The following is a 16,707-nucleotide window of genomic DNA, read 5'->3' on the forward strand; positions in this document are numbered from 1 at the left end:
CAGAGGATCAACAAGGTCAGTAGGCTTTATCCTGTCAGGGCCATGAATAGCTATACAAAATTTGTGGCAATCCATCCCTTGAGCCGATGGGAAATTTAGAGAAATAACTTGCAAAAATTCATGTCATATTCTGTAGTTGATGAAATGCTAATTGAAATCTTTTAATTACACAGTAAGCATTGCTCCCTGCTGGCAGTCAGGTGATGATGATGATTCATTTGCTTTTACTTTCATAACTCAGTTTTATATCCCAACTGAGGAGGCTGTTGCAGAACTTTGACCTGCGGACACACTGCTCTTACAAGCATCCTGTTTTTTAATAAGTAGAGTATACGTGTATACCTGCCAAGATACAATTGTCTGTCAGACCTTGCGCTCCACTTTCATTCTGAGTCAATGTTTAGTTTTGAGCTCACACCTCTCTTGACTTCCTCCCTCCCATTCCTCTCTCTCTCTCTCTCTCTCTCTCTCTCACTCACTCAATGCTTGCCTGCCTCCTGAGCAATAGAGCAAAGAAAACAAACCTGTTTGTCTGGCTGCAACCAGGAAACCAATCAAAGAGTGTACCGAGAAGAGAGATAGAGAGAGAGAGAGTGAGAGAGAGAGAGAGAGAGAGAGAGAGAGAGAGAGAGAGAGAGAGAGGGTGACATCAAGAAAGAGAGACAAAAGACAAGAAGCAACATTTCAGGCAATGACAGAAAACGTGTTTCCGCTGTGCTGTGAGTAGAAGTCTCATCTCTGGTGACCCTGAAAATGTAGGACTGCTGGAACCTTGGTAAGCAGAGTATTGTGCTAAATAGAGCGAGATTCTGGCTATGAGAAGGGCTAAAAGTGTAGAGTGGGCAGAACTGGAAGAGAAGGGAGTGGGATGGTAAAAGTTGAAACTCTTGAGAGAGGGTTGAGTGTCAGTGTCAAACCCTTTCCTCCTTGTTTTCAGATCAGTCTTTCTCCTGCTTGGCTCCTTGTGTTGTATCGGTGCTGTTGTGGAAATATGTTTTTTTTTTTAAATACAGCCATTATATATAACAGCTCTTGTGTTTTTGAATTTATCTGAAGATCTGACAGAGGAGTGAGATGCTACGAATGGACAACTGTGGCTGTTTTGAGAGGAAACGTTCAGCTTTGAGTGCATTTTTTTAAGACACTGTAATTGCACATGCTGTCCATTTTTGGATAATGTAATGCTGTTGGATTATTAATTTATGGATCAAAGATGGATGCTGCCTGAGGAGGTTAGGATGTGTGCTTTTCAGATGAAACTGGGAACACACAATAGCCACTGTAAGGATAACAAATGCCAGCTTAAACACTCAAAAACTTGAGCCAGTAATAGCAGTTTTCTGCTTAGTAACTTTCACACGCATTCAAAAATTTTACTGTCACACCTCAATAGGCGAGGCAGGACCATTATTATCTTTTGACACTCCCCCACACATAGTCACTGACATTTAAGGTAGTCTTTCGTTCACACCAGTTTCAAACACACACCAATGAAATGATGGCGGCAGCAGGTTCAGAAGCCTCCAAGAGTCCAAAATCCAGCTCCCAGCCCCCTACCAGCGGAGACCGGCGGCTGGTGGACAAAGCTCTCAGAAGACTGGATAAGCTCTACGAGTTGTGCACTAACCCTCGGCTGGGCCTGAGGAACAGTCCGCCATACCTTCCAGACCTGGTCTCTGAGACGACAACGCTGGTCACGCAGGTTTGGGAGCCATACCAAGGCTCCAGGGTGGGCGGCAGCCAGGTGCCCCGGGGAGATGAGGCCAAGTACCTGAGGGTCCATATGAGAAACCTGCTAGATAAGACTGAGAGGGCCATTCTACTGTTTAAAGAGGGGCGGGAGAAGATATTTGAGGAGACATCAAGCTACAGGTAAGAGGGCCTGCATCTGACATCCATGTACACAAGAGAAGCACGTTTTTGAAGTGTTTAATTCCAAAATGCAACACTTGTCATTTGGAAAAAAACTATTGATTGAAATCAAATCCTTCCTTCATTCACACATTAATGATTGAATGAGTCTTTTTTCCTCTGTCCTTATTAACATAACTCATAATAAGTTTTTAAATAGTATCAGTCATTTCACAAGAGTCACGTACTGTCACGTGCATCTTATTCTGGAGTAAGACTATTTTTAAATATAGCGTTGGTTCACCCAAATTACATAAAACATGTTTTTCAGTGACCTCAAATCTTTTTTTGGTTTTATTTGACCTAGTTTCTGGTGAATTTCTGGTGTTTATAGCATTGAAACATTACATTTAAGAAAAATTGAGCAACATGTCTCTCCGGAATAGTGTCCTCGTTACAAAAAACAGCTTTTGTAGAGCTTTTTCTCACCGGTCTAATGAAAACTGCTCACAGTGATGTCCGAGAATGATCTAGAGTAATAGTGGATACTTTTCTAGTTGCTTTTGAATTTTTTAAATTTTCAATTCAGGCTCATTCAAACAAACAGTTTCAGAGATTAATATTTCAGATACTTACAGAAATAAGTTACAAAATGTGTTTGATTGTCAATCAGGCATTTAAGAATAGGCTTATAATGCGGGTGCCATTTTCTCTCCAACCTTTGATCAATCAGATCATGTTCTCAAACAAAAAACATGACCCTTTTACAGACAGATTACTGTACATAGCCTGACATTCAGTAAGGCAAACTGTGGGGTCAGAGAGAAGCCACACATCCATCAAATCTGCATCCTTGCAGTACCATGGGAATGGGGCTGGTCATAGCCTTTAAAAAAATAGCTACAAGAACCTAAATATTTGCATGACTTAAAACAAAGTCGTAACTTAAGACTTGACAGTTATGTCCGAGGCTTCGACCCCTCCATGAACAGTAAATGAAATGAGCTGAAAGTTTTTAAGCCTATTTACTCTACTAAAATAAAATAACTTCCCCTGTTCCCACAAGTCAAAAATAGACTTCATTGTTCCCTAGAGAGAAAAAAATCTATAAGTTTAGTGTTTGGCTAAAGTGCGTATTTTGGGACAGCTAAACAAAGACTAATACACTTTTTTTATTTGGAGTTTGGGCCGCGTCTCCCGCTCCTGTTAGGACTACTAATGATGTGGGTGGAAAAAGGGCCAAACTTACATCTTTGTGATGCTAATGTGGGGAAACTAGGCAAAAAATAAATAAATGACCTCCGTATGTGACCAGTTTGGGAGAGAGCGAGTCGGGCCTAAAACAGACTTTCCCCGGTGTGTGTCTATACAGCTTTATCCACAGGGTCAAGCAAAATCCTTTAGCTTGACTATACCTTCTGCTTTTATTTGATTGTGTCTAACCTGCATGTGGCCTAAATACAGGACTGGATGAGCACGCAGCTACTCTGCTACATTCGCTGCAAATGTATCCAGACTCTATACCAAATACAGGCAAGATAAGATCTGAGGCACAGTCATAAGTAAAGCCTTCACTTTAATAAGGAGCAGCCAACGTTTCAACTGTGTTTATCGGAGCAGAAAGCCTTTATCTGAGATTCGACTCTTCTTTTTTTTTTTTTAAATAACCTTATTCTTTATTTGGATCCCCATCAGCTTCCACAAAGTGGTCACTGGTCTCCCCTGGAGTTCACACAACATGAGCAACAATAAAACAAACAACAATTTAAAATCACATTGATCAATAAAACAAGAAAGAGCTGAACAAGCCAAATATAAAGAGAGAAATGTATAGAGAGCTATATCAGAAGATAAGTGAAATGACTCAGAAAAGGTATAAAACTTACAATAACTTCACATCCAGAGACATGAGAGTGGTATCAATGCCCCCCATCCAGCTCTCAGCAATAAAGTGCTAAAATGTGGAACTATTCCACTTAGTTTCTTTTAGATGATTACCCGCTACAGTAAATGAGTAAATAAAGCCGCTGGAGCCGCCCGTCGCTGGAGTGCTATTGGTAAAATTGGTACTATATCGGAGAAACAGTTTATGTAATTGCACCATCATAGGATGAAGATTTCTTCTGTCAACTGGAGCTTAGAGTAGTTTTGTTCTGTTGTCCTCTTAAACACAGTAAACACATTTATCTGTCTGGTTTCAGCAAAATCGTAACATGGCGATGTGAGCGCATGTTATCGTTTTAGACAGTTCTGTTATTCGAATGATTGACCTGAATAAACCTTCAAATCAATCATTTGTTTTTACAAGTTGTATATAAAAATGAACAAAATTTAACTCAACTAAATTCAGTAACAAAATAACAGTAGATACAGTTCATTGCGCTGAACAATTCAACTAATTATCTTGTTATATTCTTATATTTTGATATAAATGTTGTATCACCCATCCCTGCTTTAAATTTTATTCCTCCAACATCTCATTGCTCTTTACAACAACGTACACTCTGTTTTAAAGACATCTGGTTTTATCAAAGATCTTGGCAGAAACTGCAAGTCAGATATTTGAAGATTTATTCTGCCATATCCAAGACTCTGTTAACACAAGAGAACAGATGGCTCTCTCACCGCAGCCATGTCTGCATGGGCAGCCATGTGGCAAATTCACACAGTGTTATGTGTAATGCGGCTTAGATGTCATGACAAATTGTTTATTTCAGTGTAGATATCCTCTTTTATGTTCATTTGTTCCTCTACAATGTCCTCTTTTTTGCCACTTGATATCCCACAGGCTCAGGCCAGGGAGATGCGTGTACTCAGTATATTTCTATTTACACTGATCGGAGATGATTCTGTTTATAGTAAGAGAGTGAATGTGGTTAAATAATAGTTACCTTTCAATTAGGAGAATTTCAGCTTGGCTATCAAGTGAAGCTGAAAACAGAACTGAGATCTAACTGATGGTGGATGTGACAGAAACAGACAGTGATAAGTTTAACGGCCTCAAAATTACTGTATGTGACACTCGAATGACTTTGTACCTCTCTGACTGGAATGTAAGAGACATCACATGCAAATGTGCAAACTCTGTCAAAAATAGGAGAGCCATGTGTAGAAACAACCGTTATGAGCCAGAGGTCACGCATACATTCATCTGTTAATATGTCAATTTATGTGTCAATTTCAGATGAAATTTTAACTTATTTTCCATCATTTGTGTGAGTATTCAGATTCTTTACTAAAGTTGCGATGTCACACTGTAAAAATACTCAATTACAAGTGAAAGTTCTGCATTGAAAATGTTACCGAAGTACTGAAGTATTATCAGTAGAGCTGCAAACATTAGTTAATTAATCGATTCGTTGTTCAGCAGACAATATGTTGATTTTGACAATAGATTACAGTAATTCCTTAAGTAACTTTCAAGCAAAAATACTTATAATATTTGTTTTACTGAATATTTTCGGGTTTTGGACTGTTGGTTTAACAAAACAAGATGTTTAATAACATCACCTTGGGCTCTGAAAAAAAAAGTGCATTTTTTACTTGTTTTTTTAATGTTTTATTAAACGATAATCGATAAAATAATTGGCAGATTAATTGATCATAAAAATAATTGTTAATTGCAGCCCAGTAATCATCACAATGTAATTTAATCCTTAAAGGAACAAAAGTAAAACAGTCAACGCAGAAAATGGCCTCCGTGAATGTTACGCTATTACACATTATTAGATAATAATTTTTGGTGCATTTACATGTAAGTAGAATTTTACTGTTGTAGTTGGTGGAGCCGGTAGCAACTACGTTGTACACTGTTGGTTAGTGTAATCTATGATGGCATCATATTCTCACTATATGTTTTGTATGAGAAATTAGTAAGTGAAGTAAGTGATACGAAATAGAAAATACTCAAGCAAAGTACTTCAAATTTGTACTACAATAAATGTACATACATTCCTCTACTGCTTTTCATATAAGAAAACAGTTTGTGCCCTCCAGCCCTCAATAGGTTTAAACTTTTAACATCTTACCATAAGCTACACATTATGTTTAGCATGTAGCTACAGGTTTTGAACCTAAATTTCAATTAAAATGAGTGATTATGGTTTTTTAGCACACAAACTCCGGTAATCTTACTGGAATCTCAGTGGATTTTAGGATGCAAGTTATAAGCTATCGTGTTGCATGTGACAGTCACACAGAGGTGGCTTGAGGTTTTGAAGTAAAAATGGATTATCGCATTGTACTTACTATGTCCGAAAATAGGTGGCTTTCACTTGAGTCTATAAAGGTGATCTGAAGTTACAGCCATTTGACACAGATTGTTGTGTAAAGAATTGACTCCTCCACATCTGAAATTCAATATCCACTGCTCACAGGATCTCTACATTTATTGAGATAAGAGAGTTTTTGAAGTGAACAATATACAAATAAAACTTGTTCAGGTACATCAAGCTGATAAAGCTGAAGAGCGATATGTAGCAATGATATATGACTATATGACAATCACTCAGATAAAGGAGTAATACAATACAATGTCAGTTAGGCAAACAGCCATTTGCCTAAAAACAACATTGCACTGGTGTGTTAATATATAGTTAATACTTTATGTACTCTATATATACTATAAATTTCACCACTATATTTATCTCAGAGGTAGAGATGTGGCTTACACACTTCCTTCCACCTTGCCCTCCTCTTCTCAACGCCATCACACACCACCACACCTCAACACATCTTTTCCTCATTCAGGTGGAAAGTCTATGAACAACATCCATGCAATCAAATGTCCTTTTATTGAACGCTTGAGCATCTGGACAGAGCTGCAGAAGATTTTCAGAGAGATGTCAGAAATTCTTTGCCATATGTCACTTGACTGTCAAAAAATAGGATGCAATTATAACTGTATTTGTATTATAATAGTGGGATTACTGCAGCTTGTATATAAAGGCATATTGCAGTATTTTTCATCAATTAATGTAACATATACTGGAGTATATACTTGATATTGTTACATTTATGTAAAAATTGATGACAAAAAGACAAAATCATACATTTTTTATTCGTCAGTGTTTTAAATTATACAAATGTGCTGTCAAATAATGTTTGCTGCTGGTGTGCTAGTAGATGAAATTAATGTGGGTGTTGGTGTTCATTCTGGGTGTGAAATCAGCTGTTGTGCAAAGTTGCTTAGTGGACAGACGTGTGAAGAGTTTCTAAAAAAAAGTGAACACACATAGTTGAGATATGTGCAAAAAACAATTGTGAAAAAAGTAACAAATTTAAATAAATAAAAGACCCTTGAAAGAGTGTTAGGACTGGTAGAAACTGTCCTGAAGCGGCACACTGGCCACTGGAACATTTTGTGGTAAGACAAGCATGCAACAGAGAGCATCCTGTTTGCTACTGTAGCTGGACCACCCATTGTGTGTGTGTGAGTGTGTGTGTCTATGGAAAGTATCGGCAGTGCTTTTCCGAATGAAACAAAGTATAGTACAGTATCAAATGTACTATAGCGTTTGTTTTTGTTTTATTTTTATTTTACACATTTCGCCCCATTTTCTGCAATTTATTCATAGCAAACCTCCGGTGTATAACACAGTCAGTACTGAGCATGGTGGCCTGGTTGTAAAGTTTTAACACAAATCACCAACAACAGTGACAAACATGAGCTAAAATTATAAAAGAGCAAAGTGTTCATGTTTATTTTTGCAAACACAACTGAAAGTTTGCTGTGCTTCTCATTCTCAGGAGGAATTTGACCAAACTGTCCTTGCTATTCAGTCACATGCTCTGGGAGCTGAAGGCCTTGTTTCCAGGGGGGTTCTTTCAGGGTGACACCTACAGGGTGACTAAAACAGAGGCTGGGGAGTTTTGGAGGCATTCATTTGGCAATAAGTGAGTGTGTGAAATTTTTATGATGCAGAATTTTGTGTGAGTTTTTTTTTTATTTTGGTCTGTTTTATGTGTGACCATGTTAACTATATGTTAATAATGTTTTCTGACAGATGTATTGTGCAGTGGAATAGTTTTAAAGAGCAGCTGCGAAGTGTGCATGCATTTGAGGAAGGGATGGAGTCCATGGCTCTGAAGTCAACCATAGATCTCACCTGTAATGACCACATCTCTGTGTTTGAGTTTGACATTTTCACTAGACTGTTTCAGGTAAGATGATGTTTTCCAGTACAATCAATAAACTGATTGCTTAAATGATTAGTTCAACATTTTGAATAATACACTTATTCGCTCTCTGTCCCAGAGTTAGATAAGAAGATTGATGCCACTCATATCTGCAGGATAAATATGAAGCTAAAGCTAGCTGATATGTAGCATAGCTTAGCATAAAGACTGGAAACAGGGGGAAACTGCTAGCCTGTCTATTAGGGTATAACAAAATCCACCTATTTGCACCCCTAAAAAGTCAATAATTGACACCTTATATCTCTTTTTTTTAATCCATACAACAGCAAAAAGATTTTACAGGGGGTTATGTGTTAGACTATTTTTTTGGCTTCAAGACTTTCACTGACAGTGAGTCATTGTCTGTCACATAACCTCTATGTAAAACCACACTTGAGTTCTTGCACAAATAACAAACAAGATACAAGGTGATATAAATACACCTTTGCACCTAGCCAAGCTAGCTGTTTCCAGTCTTTATGGTAAATTAAGCTAACTGGCTAATGGCTGTAGCCTCATATTTAGCAAAAAGTGAATATTTCCCAAAATGTTGACCTATTCCTTTAATAATGAAAAATGATGAGCACAAGTTCATATGCAGAATCTCTCCTCCTCTCCCTCTTTTTTAGCCCTGGAGGTCACTTATTAGAAACTGGAACCAGCTAGCAGTGACCCATCCAGGATATATGGCCTTCCTCACCTACGACCAGGTTGTAGCTCGACTGGAACACTACTTACACAGACCTGGGAGGTGAGGATGAGCACAGCGGCAAATTCTGACTGAAAAACAAAGCTGATCATACTCACAGATATCTTTAAACTAAGCAGCCTGTGTAGAGTTTTTGTTTAGTATTTGAGTTACATCTTATCCACCAATTGATCTGAACCATGGGAAATCTGATCCTTGAAGCATAGAACCACAACGCTTTGAAAGATTTCATCAGGGTCAGAGAGCTTCATTTATTACTTTTTCATCCAATTTGAAGTACCTTTATTTTTTGGGCCTATTTTCCATAGTGCATCAAATTCAAGCTTTCCAGCTTTGCATCTAGTTTTCAAGAAATTTTGTCTTTATGTTAAGTAAGTGTCATACAGTAGATATATGCATACTGTAGTGTCAATATTATCATTTTTTGAGTGACAGAATTTTTTTAGAATTTATAGCACAGATACAGAAAATAAGAAATCAAATATAGACCAAAGCAATGGTAGTGATGAGAGAAACAATGGCACTGTGTGAGCAAAATAGTACTGAAGTGACTTATTGGTGAACTTCAGTGTCTAAATGTATGAATTTATTTCAGTGTTGATTTTCTGTCTGTCCCTCTCAGCTATATCTTCCGTCTAAGCTGTACAAGAATGGGCCAGTGGGCTATTGGCCACGTGACCATTGAAGGTGGCATCATCCAGACCATCCCTCAGAATACACCTCTCTACCAGGCGCTCATTGAGGGCTTCAAGGGGGGCTGGTTAGGACAAACACACACACACATGGGTTTCTCCTGTATTTTACCTTTGTTTGTGTGTTTTCTCTAAGCGCTGTGTGTTTCTATGCCTGCAGCTACCTGTACCCAGATGGCCGTGATGTTAACCCTGACCTGACGAGCTTGAGTGAACCAACCCAGAGGGGCAAAGTCAGAGTTACAGAAGTAAGCGGATACACTTTATACTTCTTTATCAATTTTACAGTGGACTGCCAGCAGCAGGCTGAAGCTGTACCAAGACAAAGTACAGATCATGTCCTGAGATATTCTCTTATCGTTTTCTGTCTTGTCTCTAACTACCACTACCATTGTAACACCCAACAGGAGCAGTATGAACTTTACTGTGAGATCGGCAGCACCTTCCAGCTGTGTAAAATCTGTGCAGAGAGGGATAAGGACACTCGTATTCAGCCTTGTGGCCATCTCCTGTGCCAACCCTGCCTCAGAGGCTGGCAGGTATGAACCGTCATCCACTCACTCACAGCTTATTCTACAATATATCCACCTTTACTTCTAGCCATATACTAATCTCCAGCCTCCTCATGCTCAATGTTAACACGTAAAACCAAGACAGACTGTTACTGTAACAGTTGTCATGTGTTCAGTGGCATGAAACAGTCAGGGTTGGCTAAGCTAGTTTTATTTTTGCAGGCCACCCTGAAATCAGCGTTTCAATGGTTTGGTTGTTGGTTGAAGCCCCACCATACTGTAACAATGCAGGTTATTTGAATGTGGTTTGGGGTTGATGCCAAAAATATACTCTTTGTTTAACAAAGCATGTGAATAGGACATTAGTTGAGACCACCTTTGCAAATTAGCACTGCCTTCAGCAGTTTTAAAAACTAGATGTTCAAAGTTAATACTTGGTTGAGATATGACAGGAAATACAAATCACAACATTTCTAAAGATATAAGTTTGTATTCATCTTGAGGATGCAAAACAGGAACAACTTATGACATATCCACAAGGTCAGAAAGTGAGAAAAATGTGAAACACAATTTAAGTCAGATGCCTTACAGACTACTACTACCTTTTTGCATTGCTTATTTATTCATTTTAGACCAAGAAACTTACATTTCTCTGAATCTTCACCCTCAACATTGTCTTGAAATGTAGAATTGTTGAAAACTTACTGTAGCTGAAAGAGAAAACAGTGCAAAAACCACTTGAAAGTACTATGAACTAATGCTGAATTAATCAATCAACTAGGTTTACAGAAATACATAATATGAGACTCTAGTCATCTATGCATTACATTTCCCCACATCTGTTTTTACAGTGAAGTCAGATTGCATCACTCATCCTTGTTGAAGTGACACATTTCTAGAAGGTACATACATACATATAAGGGTCCAGTTCCGCAGAAGGAGTTGTGGACTCCACTCTAACATCCTCTGAAAGCAATTCTGTGCATGAGCATGTACTGTAGTTTGATAGCTTGCTGGAACCAGAACTTTGGTTCAATGGCTCAAAAACCAACAGGCTGTGAAATTATCCCTTAACCTTTTTTTAAAATAAACAATTCTGTCTTTATTCATCAGAAATGACAAATAGTTATGAAAAAATAGTGGATGGTGGCAGCATACAGTTTTTTGGATTCATTCTAATACTTAAAGGTAATTGATGCATAAATGAAACATGTTTTTTGATTTGCGGCACCAATAAATACAGAAATAACTAATTTGTTATAGTAATTTTTACTCAGAGAAGTAATAGAATAGCTGTAAAACAATACAGAGTGAAACAAAACACTGAGCATGACTCATTTTAGTGAAAATGACCCTGTCATTGCTGGTGAAATGTCCCACCTGGCCAGTCTTTAATTATTAGACAGCTCAACAGACATGACCTCTACCTTCTCATTTCTCTGTACAATGTCATAACCTTCATTGTTGACAACCTCATGAGCCAAATCAGTCCTGTCGTGCAAAGTGCTACTATGTGTACTGTATGCTGTCAGACCCTAATTATCCCTTAATATTAATGACAAACAGCCAAGACATGCCCAGTCACGACGAAATGTTGTCAGTATGCACACCGACAAGTGTAGCATCACAAATGGGGGAATATAATAGAACTTTTAGTCTGATCATACCTATGCATAAGACAAGACAGAGGAAGGACAATGAATTTCAGACAGTTTCTAAATGAGTTTTCGAAACCAAGAGTGACATTGTAGACATTCAGTCAAAATTAAAGCTGCTGCTGGTAAACTAAAGCTTTACAGAAAGCTGCCACTTATTTCAGTCGGACAGGCAGTAGCCTGCCATGTATTTTGGAGGGGTTTAAGTTTTTGCAGAGATGCACAACAGCATGTCCTGACATTTGGCTTTGGACTTCCTGTGTGAGCTCATGCTCACATCCTCCTCTAACTGTATCAGTCACATACACTTTGAGAGAGAGTGACTGAGAGGCAGACATGCAAAAAAAAAAAAAGCTTTGTGGACGTCAGACCACAATGGAAAAGTTGTACTTTAGTCAACGCTGTCAAGTTACTCTTCTTCAGCAGCAAGTTTACATACAATCAGTGCAAAGAAAATAGCAAGCAGTTAAACTTTGAAGAAACTAAATCACAATTTCAAAGGACTCGCACACACGTTTGCAGCTGAATACCAAATAGCTGCATGTGTCAGCTCAAATAAAAGTCCGTCCGTCACCGTTTATCACATGATTGTCAAAGTGGTGTGAGGCAAGTTATAGTGTTTGAAAGATGTCAAAAAATAGCTGTCCAAATTTCGGCTATAAACAAACTGAAAAACAGTTGCAAAAAATAAAAAAGTTAATAATGTAGGTTGGGGAGCAATTTGAAAAATCATGACCGCAACACACAGACAAACAGCATCTGTAAAGATCAGTTGTCACAGAAAATGCATTCAGTGAGAGTCACAAAACCTCAAGATACACAAAGCCAGGGTGCTCGTGCAATGAAAGAAAAAGCAAATTGTTACAACAATTCACCTTCATCTACAGTACAACTCAGTTTTCATTTGTGGAAAACCACAATCTACAATGTCTGTTGAACATGGTATTTTCCACCTCCTTCATCTTTCGAAAAACTGGTGTCTTTTTTCTTTGAAGTCCAACATGTTCCACTACATACAGTTTAAAAGACAGTAAGCTGCTCTCAAGGCAAAATGTGAAACTACACCTTAAAAGGGCCTTTACATTCATGTATTGCTTAGTGTTTCCATTGCTCTATCTGTAACCTGTCACTGATAACTATCTAGCAGAAGTCAGCTGGCTACACCTGCCCATACTGTCGCTGCGACATCAGAGGAACGGAGTCCATCCTCATCCAGCCCTACGTTCCAGGCAACAGCCAATGGGAGGAGGAAGAGGTGGACGAGACCGAGGAAGAAGAAGACCATGAGGACATTGAGGTTGTGGTAAAGGAAATGGCTGCCCTGAGGAAGGTGAGTGAATATATTTCTGTGTATACCTTGTATTTTTTTTTTTTAGGGATGGCAGTGTCGGTCAGTCAACTACTTTGGTCCAGATGGAAATATCACAACAACTATTGAATGAATTGACATGAAATATTGTACAGATGTTCATAATACCCAACAGATGAATCCTAATGACTTTGGTGATCTGCTTATTCAGTGAAATATTTCAATTGGTGCTGAGTAAAATGTCTCAACATTTACTGGATGGATTGCCATTAAATTTTGCACATACACTCATGTCCTCCTCAGGACACCTCCTGCTTCAAAAAAACATTGTCAGTGTAGAGAAACTAGAGAAACTTTCAACAGATGAATGTGGAAACAGCCAATAGTGTCAAACTCTGCACATAAATCATTCTGCACAGTGAAGGGACAAGAAGTAAAACACATTTTTGACTGGAGGGAGCTCTACATTTTAATCATTAAGGTTAAATTTCCAATTTTCCCAAAAATTTCAATTTATCCAGTACTTTGTTTTATGACTTAATACCTGCAAAACTAATGACATTCCCGTCAGCCTCAGTACAACCTCACAGAGCCGCTAACATGGCTGTAGACTGGTGTAACCCTTTCAGTCTAAAAGTACACACTTAGTTTAGTGATTTAACAGGAATCACTTAACATCTGTGCACCTCGTTTACAACATGCATGCCCATCCCTCTTTCTAGTCGTCTCCTGTCACTTTCAAGTAATGCTCTCCAATGAAGACAAAATCTTTTTTTTTTTTAAACCCCCACTGGCCACTTTCTTTATTTTCTTTCTCTCTCACACCAACAGTTTTCAAGTTTGGATTACCAGGTTCCCAGCTCCCACCTCAGTGGTCCACCTCTGCCCCCTAAAAACACCATGACCCCACGCGGTCCATCTCCCTCCAACCGATCCCAGACATCAGAATACAAGACACCAACAAAAAACTCCAGGTCCCATCCCGTAAGTCGAGCTATTTGCATATTGTTGCTGTATTTACTTCTTGGCAGCTTGATGATGTGATGTGTTACTTTGTCTGTTTTTTTTTCAGTCCTCACAGACACTAAAACTCTGAGGAATGTTAATTCATACACATTAATGCAGAGACTCACCAACTGTAGTGTGAATATGTGTAATAGCTTAAAGCCTGCGACATCCTTGTGACAAGTTTTCTCTGTTCTGCAGGCTCACAGTGGCAATGAAGCACACAGAAGACACAAACAGACAAACAGGAACAGGTTAGACACTGTTTTACAGCAGAGCAGCAAAGGAGACAGATTACTGTTGTTGTCTGCATATATGAGAACCACTGCACCCTGCAAGTGATGCTGTAGTTAGAGTGAATTCTTGATTTTAGTTTTATTTACAGTCACCTGGTATATTCAGCTCCAATTTTATATCAGGGAACCAAGAGAAGACACTTCCACCAAGTTCCTGTAACTTTTTAAGCCTGCGTTAAAAACCCTGAACAACTGTGCAAAGACTATACAGCATATCACAGATTTTGCAGAATATAGTTAACTCCATCTGGGTTTTTTTTTATCATTACTCAACTCAGATAACCGGTTCACAGTCAAATTTGTCCAGATTCTAGTCAAGAGTTTCATAGCTCTGACTGGTCTGAAGCTGAGAAAGGAAGTGAGAGATGTGAGTCCTAAATGTGTTCACCAGCCGACCCTCTTAGTCTTGAGATGTAGTTATTATGGCCAAATTGGGTTGTAGTCAAGATTACTGAAAATATTCTCTGCTGATTGCAAGCAGTGTTTCTATGTTTTAGTTATTGTTTATTAGATGTTATTGTGTAATTTCCTAATTTGATTAGCATCTTCTGTTTGATGTATCATAATTTCTAGGTGGCAGGAGGAAGAATCACAGAGCAGTGAGGAGGAGAACGCTCATGGGCTGAGACCGCCTCCGCCACATTCACTCTCCCACAGGTGATTGATAACAAAGACTCCAAGGAGACTCACAACAATAAACAATTTTTATCTTACATGTGCACATGGGCAGTGACAACCATCATCAGTAAACACTATCAGGCCACAGACATACAGTGGGACCTTTATATAGTGACTATTGTATGTGGACAACAATACCTGTAGACCAGTTAAGTTGCATATTGTAACATATTACAAGCATTATTATTACTATAGAAGTAGTAGCGTATAATACTATTTTACCTCACATTGCTTCATGTCAATTACATCACTATATAACTGTACTATATTATATTATTATAATATATGCCATATCATAGTAGTATTTTTTATTCTATACTGTATATATATTTAAATAGCATACACTGTAGTTATTATTCATACATACTGTATACCTTTATACTAAATTTATAGTTCTCACATCATGGCTGCCAGAGTTGCAACACTAGTCTTTTGCACAATATTTTCAAAATTCACTTATATAGTCTAAGGTATTGTAATGTATATATTATATATACCTTCTTTAATATCACATCTCTAATTTCTTTCATCTTTTTTACTTCATAAGTTTACTACTCGGTTGATCATGCTTAGCAGTTGTTTTATTATGAACTCACCTTTGTTTCCATTTTGCATTGTTCTGTTTTAAACAGCACTGAGCACCTGAGTACCACAGAAGCAAGGTTACCTTCTTCTTCTTCCCAGATGGGTGTCGGCCGTAAGTTATGGCTTATACTTTAATCTAGTGTTATACATGCAGTATTAAAAACTAATGGAATTAGATTCTGTAGCATGTAGAACATGTTAATGTGATTAAATTATTCAAGCTTTAGCCTTACACCTTTAAATTACTCTACTCTGGCAAATTTACTGCTCATAACTTCATTAGTAACTCACGATATACTCCTGGTCTCATGCCAGAATTTAATTCTATCTGGTGTACCAGACATTTTTGCAGTTGTAGAAGATTAGACATCTTATTAGACTTTGACCTTTTTGTGTGTGGGTGTAGGTGGAGCAAATTGGCTCGGACCCTCCAGCCCAGTCAAACAGAGAAGAAAACATAAGGAGAGAGATGAAAGGAGACCAGGGCACCGAAAAGAGGAAAGTGGCCTGGGAGAAATGGCGAGAACAATGTCATCCTGACAGAAAAACAACATCTGGAATCTAAAGACTTTTTAAATAAAATTAAAAATACCTGAGGAATTCAGCCTTCAGTGAATGTAAAAATAGTTTTTGGGGTCCTGTAAATGACCCGTTGCACTGCTGACTATGAAATTGAGATGAGTGGGTGGGACTGACAGAAAAAATTGCCCACTGAGGCCTCCTACTGTTCACTGTTCTACTCTGCCATTATCTCCCCAGTAGGTTCAGTACTGATTCATAGTCTCACACACTTCTTTATACTTAGAACCTTTGCTGAGCCTTCATGCACTAATATAAATCAATGAAAGGCTTGATATTTGAATGGGGGTAAACAGAAATTATATGGACGAATGAAGGGGGGCTTCATATATCTGGAATGAATATGTGAAACAATAGAAATAGGCTGCCTCATCATTTAACCCACACCTTACAACAATGCTGTCAAAGTTTTGTTAAATGGGTAAATAAAGGTCTATATATGGTACTAAAATCAAACTAATAAACCTGTAACACATACTTGTAGTATTTTATGTGTTGTTTTATCTTTCTCCCATTATGGGCATGAACATATAAACAGACAAATGAAAGGTGAATATATACCAATTGGTTTTATTTTGTGTTCACATTCTGGCACTCGTGTGTTGAGTTGCAAAGGCACAAGAGAAAGCCTCAAAGATAGGAGAAGGGGTAGAGTTATA

At 38.1% G+C, this 16,707-nt stretch overlaps 1 protein-coding gene across 3 annotated transcripts; it reads left to right on the forward strand.

The window, feature by feature from the left end:
- Positions 1 to 466: 466 nt before the first annotated feature.
- Positions 467 to 16,525, forward strand: cblc (Cbl proto-oncogene C, E3 ubiquitin protein ligase). Of its 3 annotated transcripts, none has more exons than XM_067600998.1 (14): positions 467 to 775; positions 938 to 1,872; positions 7,600 to 7,746; positions 7,857 to 8,013; positions 8,658 to 8,779; positions 9,360 to 9,497; positions 9,590 to 9,677; positions 9,837 to 9,968; positions 12,741 to 12,926; positions 13,737 to 13,889; positions 14,112 to 14,164; positions 14,780 to 14,863; positions 15,517 to 15,581; positions 15,876 to 16,525. In XM_067600998.1, the coding sequence occupies exons 2-14, from the start codon at positions 1,496 to 1,498 to the stop codon at positions 16,007 to 16,009; spliced, it is 1,836 nt and encodes a 611-aa protein (XP_067457099.1). In that variant the 5' UTR covers positions 467 to 775; positions 938 to 1,495; the 3' UTR covers positions 16,010 to 16,525. The 3 variants fall into 3 exon arrangements, with proteins under 3 accessions (XP_067457099.1, XP_067457098.1, XP_067457100.1); XM_067600997.1 differs by having other exon boundaries at positions 1,057 to 1,872; XM_067600999.1 differs by having other exon boundaries at positions 470 to 775; positions 1,057 to 1,872; positions 12,744 to 12,926.
- Positions 16,526 to 16,707: the final 182 nt, after the last annotated feature.

The sequence above is a fragment of the Thunnus thynnus genome, chromosome 10 (assembly GCF_963924715.1).
Source record: "Thunnus thynnus chromosome 10, fThuThy2.1, whole genome shotgun sequence".
Classification (NCBI taxonomy): Eukaryota; Metazoa; Chordata; class Actinopteri; order Scombriformes; family Scombridae; genus Thunnus; species Thunnus thynnus.

Coding starts and splice junctions, on each gene's coding strand:
- cblc (XM_067600998.1), top strand. CDS start 1,496: ATGATGGCGGCAGCAGGTTCAGAAGCCTCCAAGAGTCCAAAATCCAGC. Junction 12,927..13,736: donor AAATGGCTGCCCTGAGGAAG/GTGAGTGAATAT, acceptor TCACACCAACAG/TTTTCAAGTTTGGATTACCA. Junction 14,165..14,779: donor AAACAGACAAACAGGAACAG/GTTAGACACTGT, acceptor CATAATTTCTAG/GTGGCAGGAGGAAGAATCAC.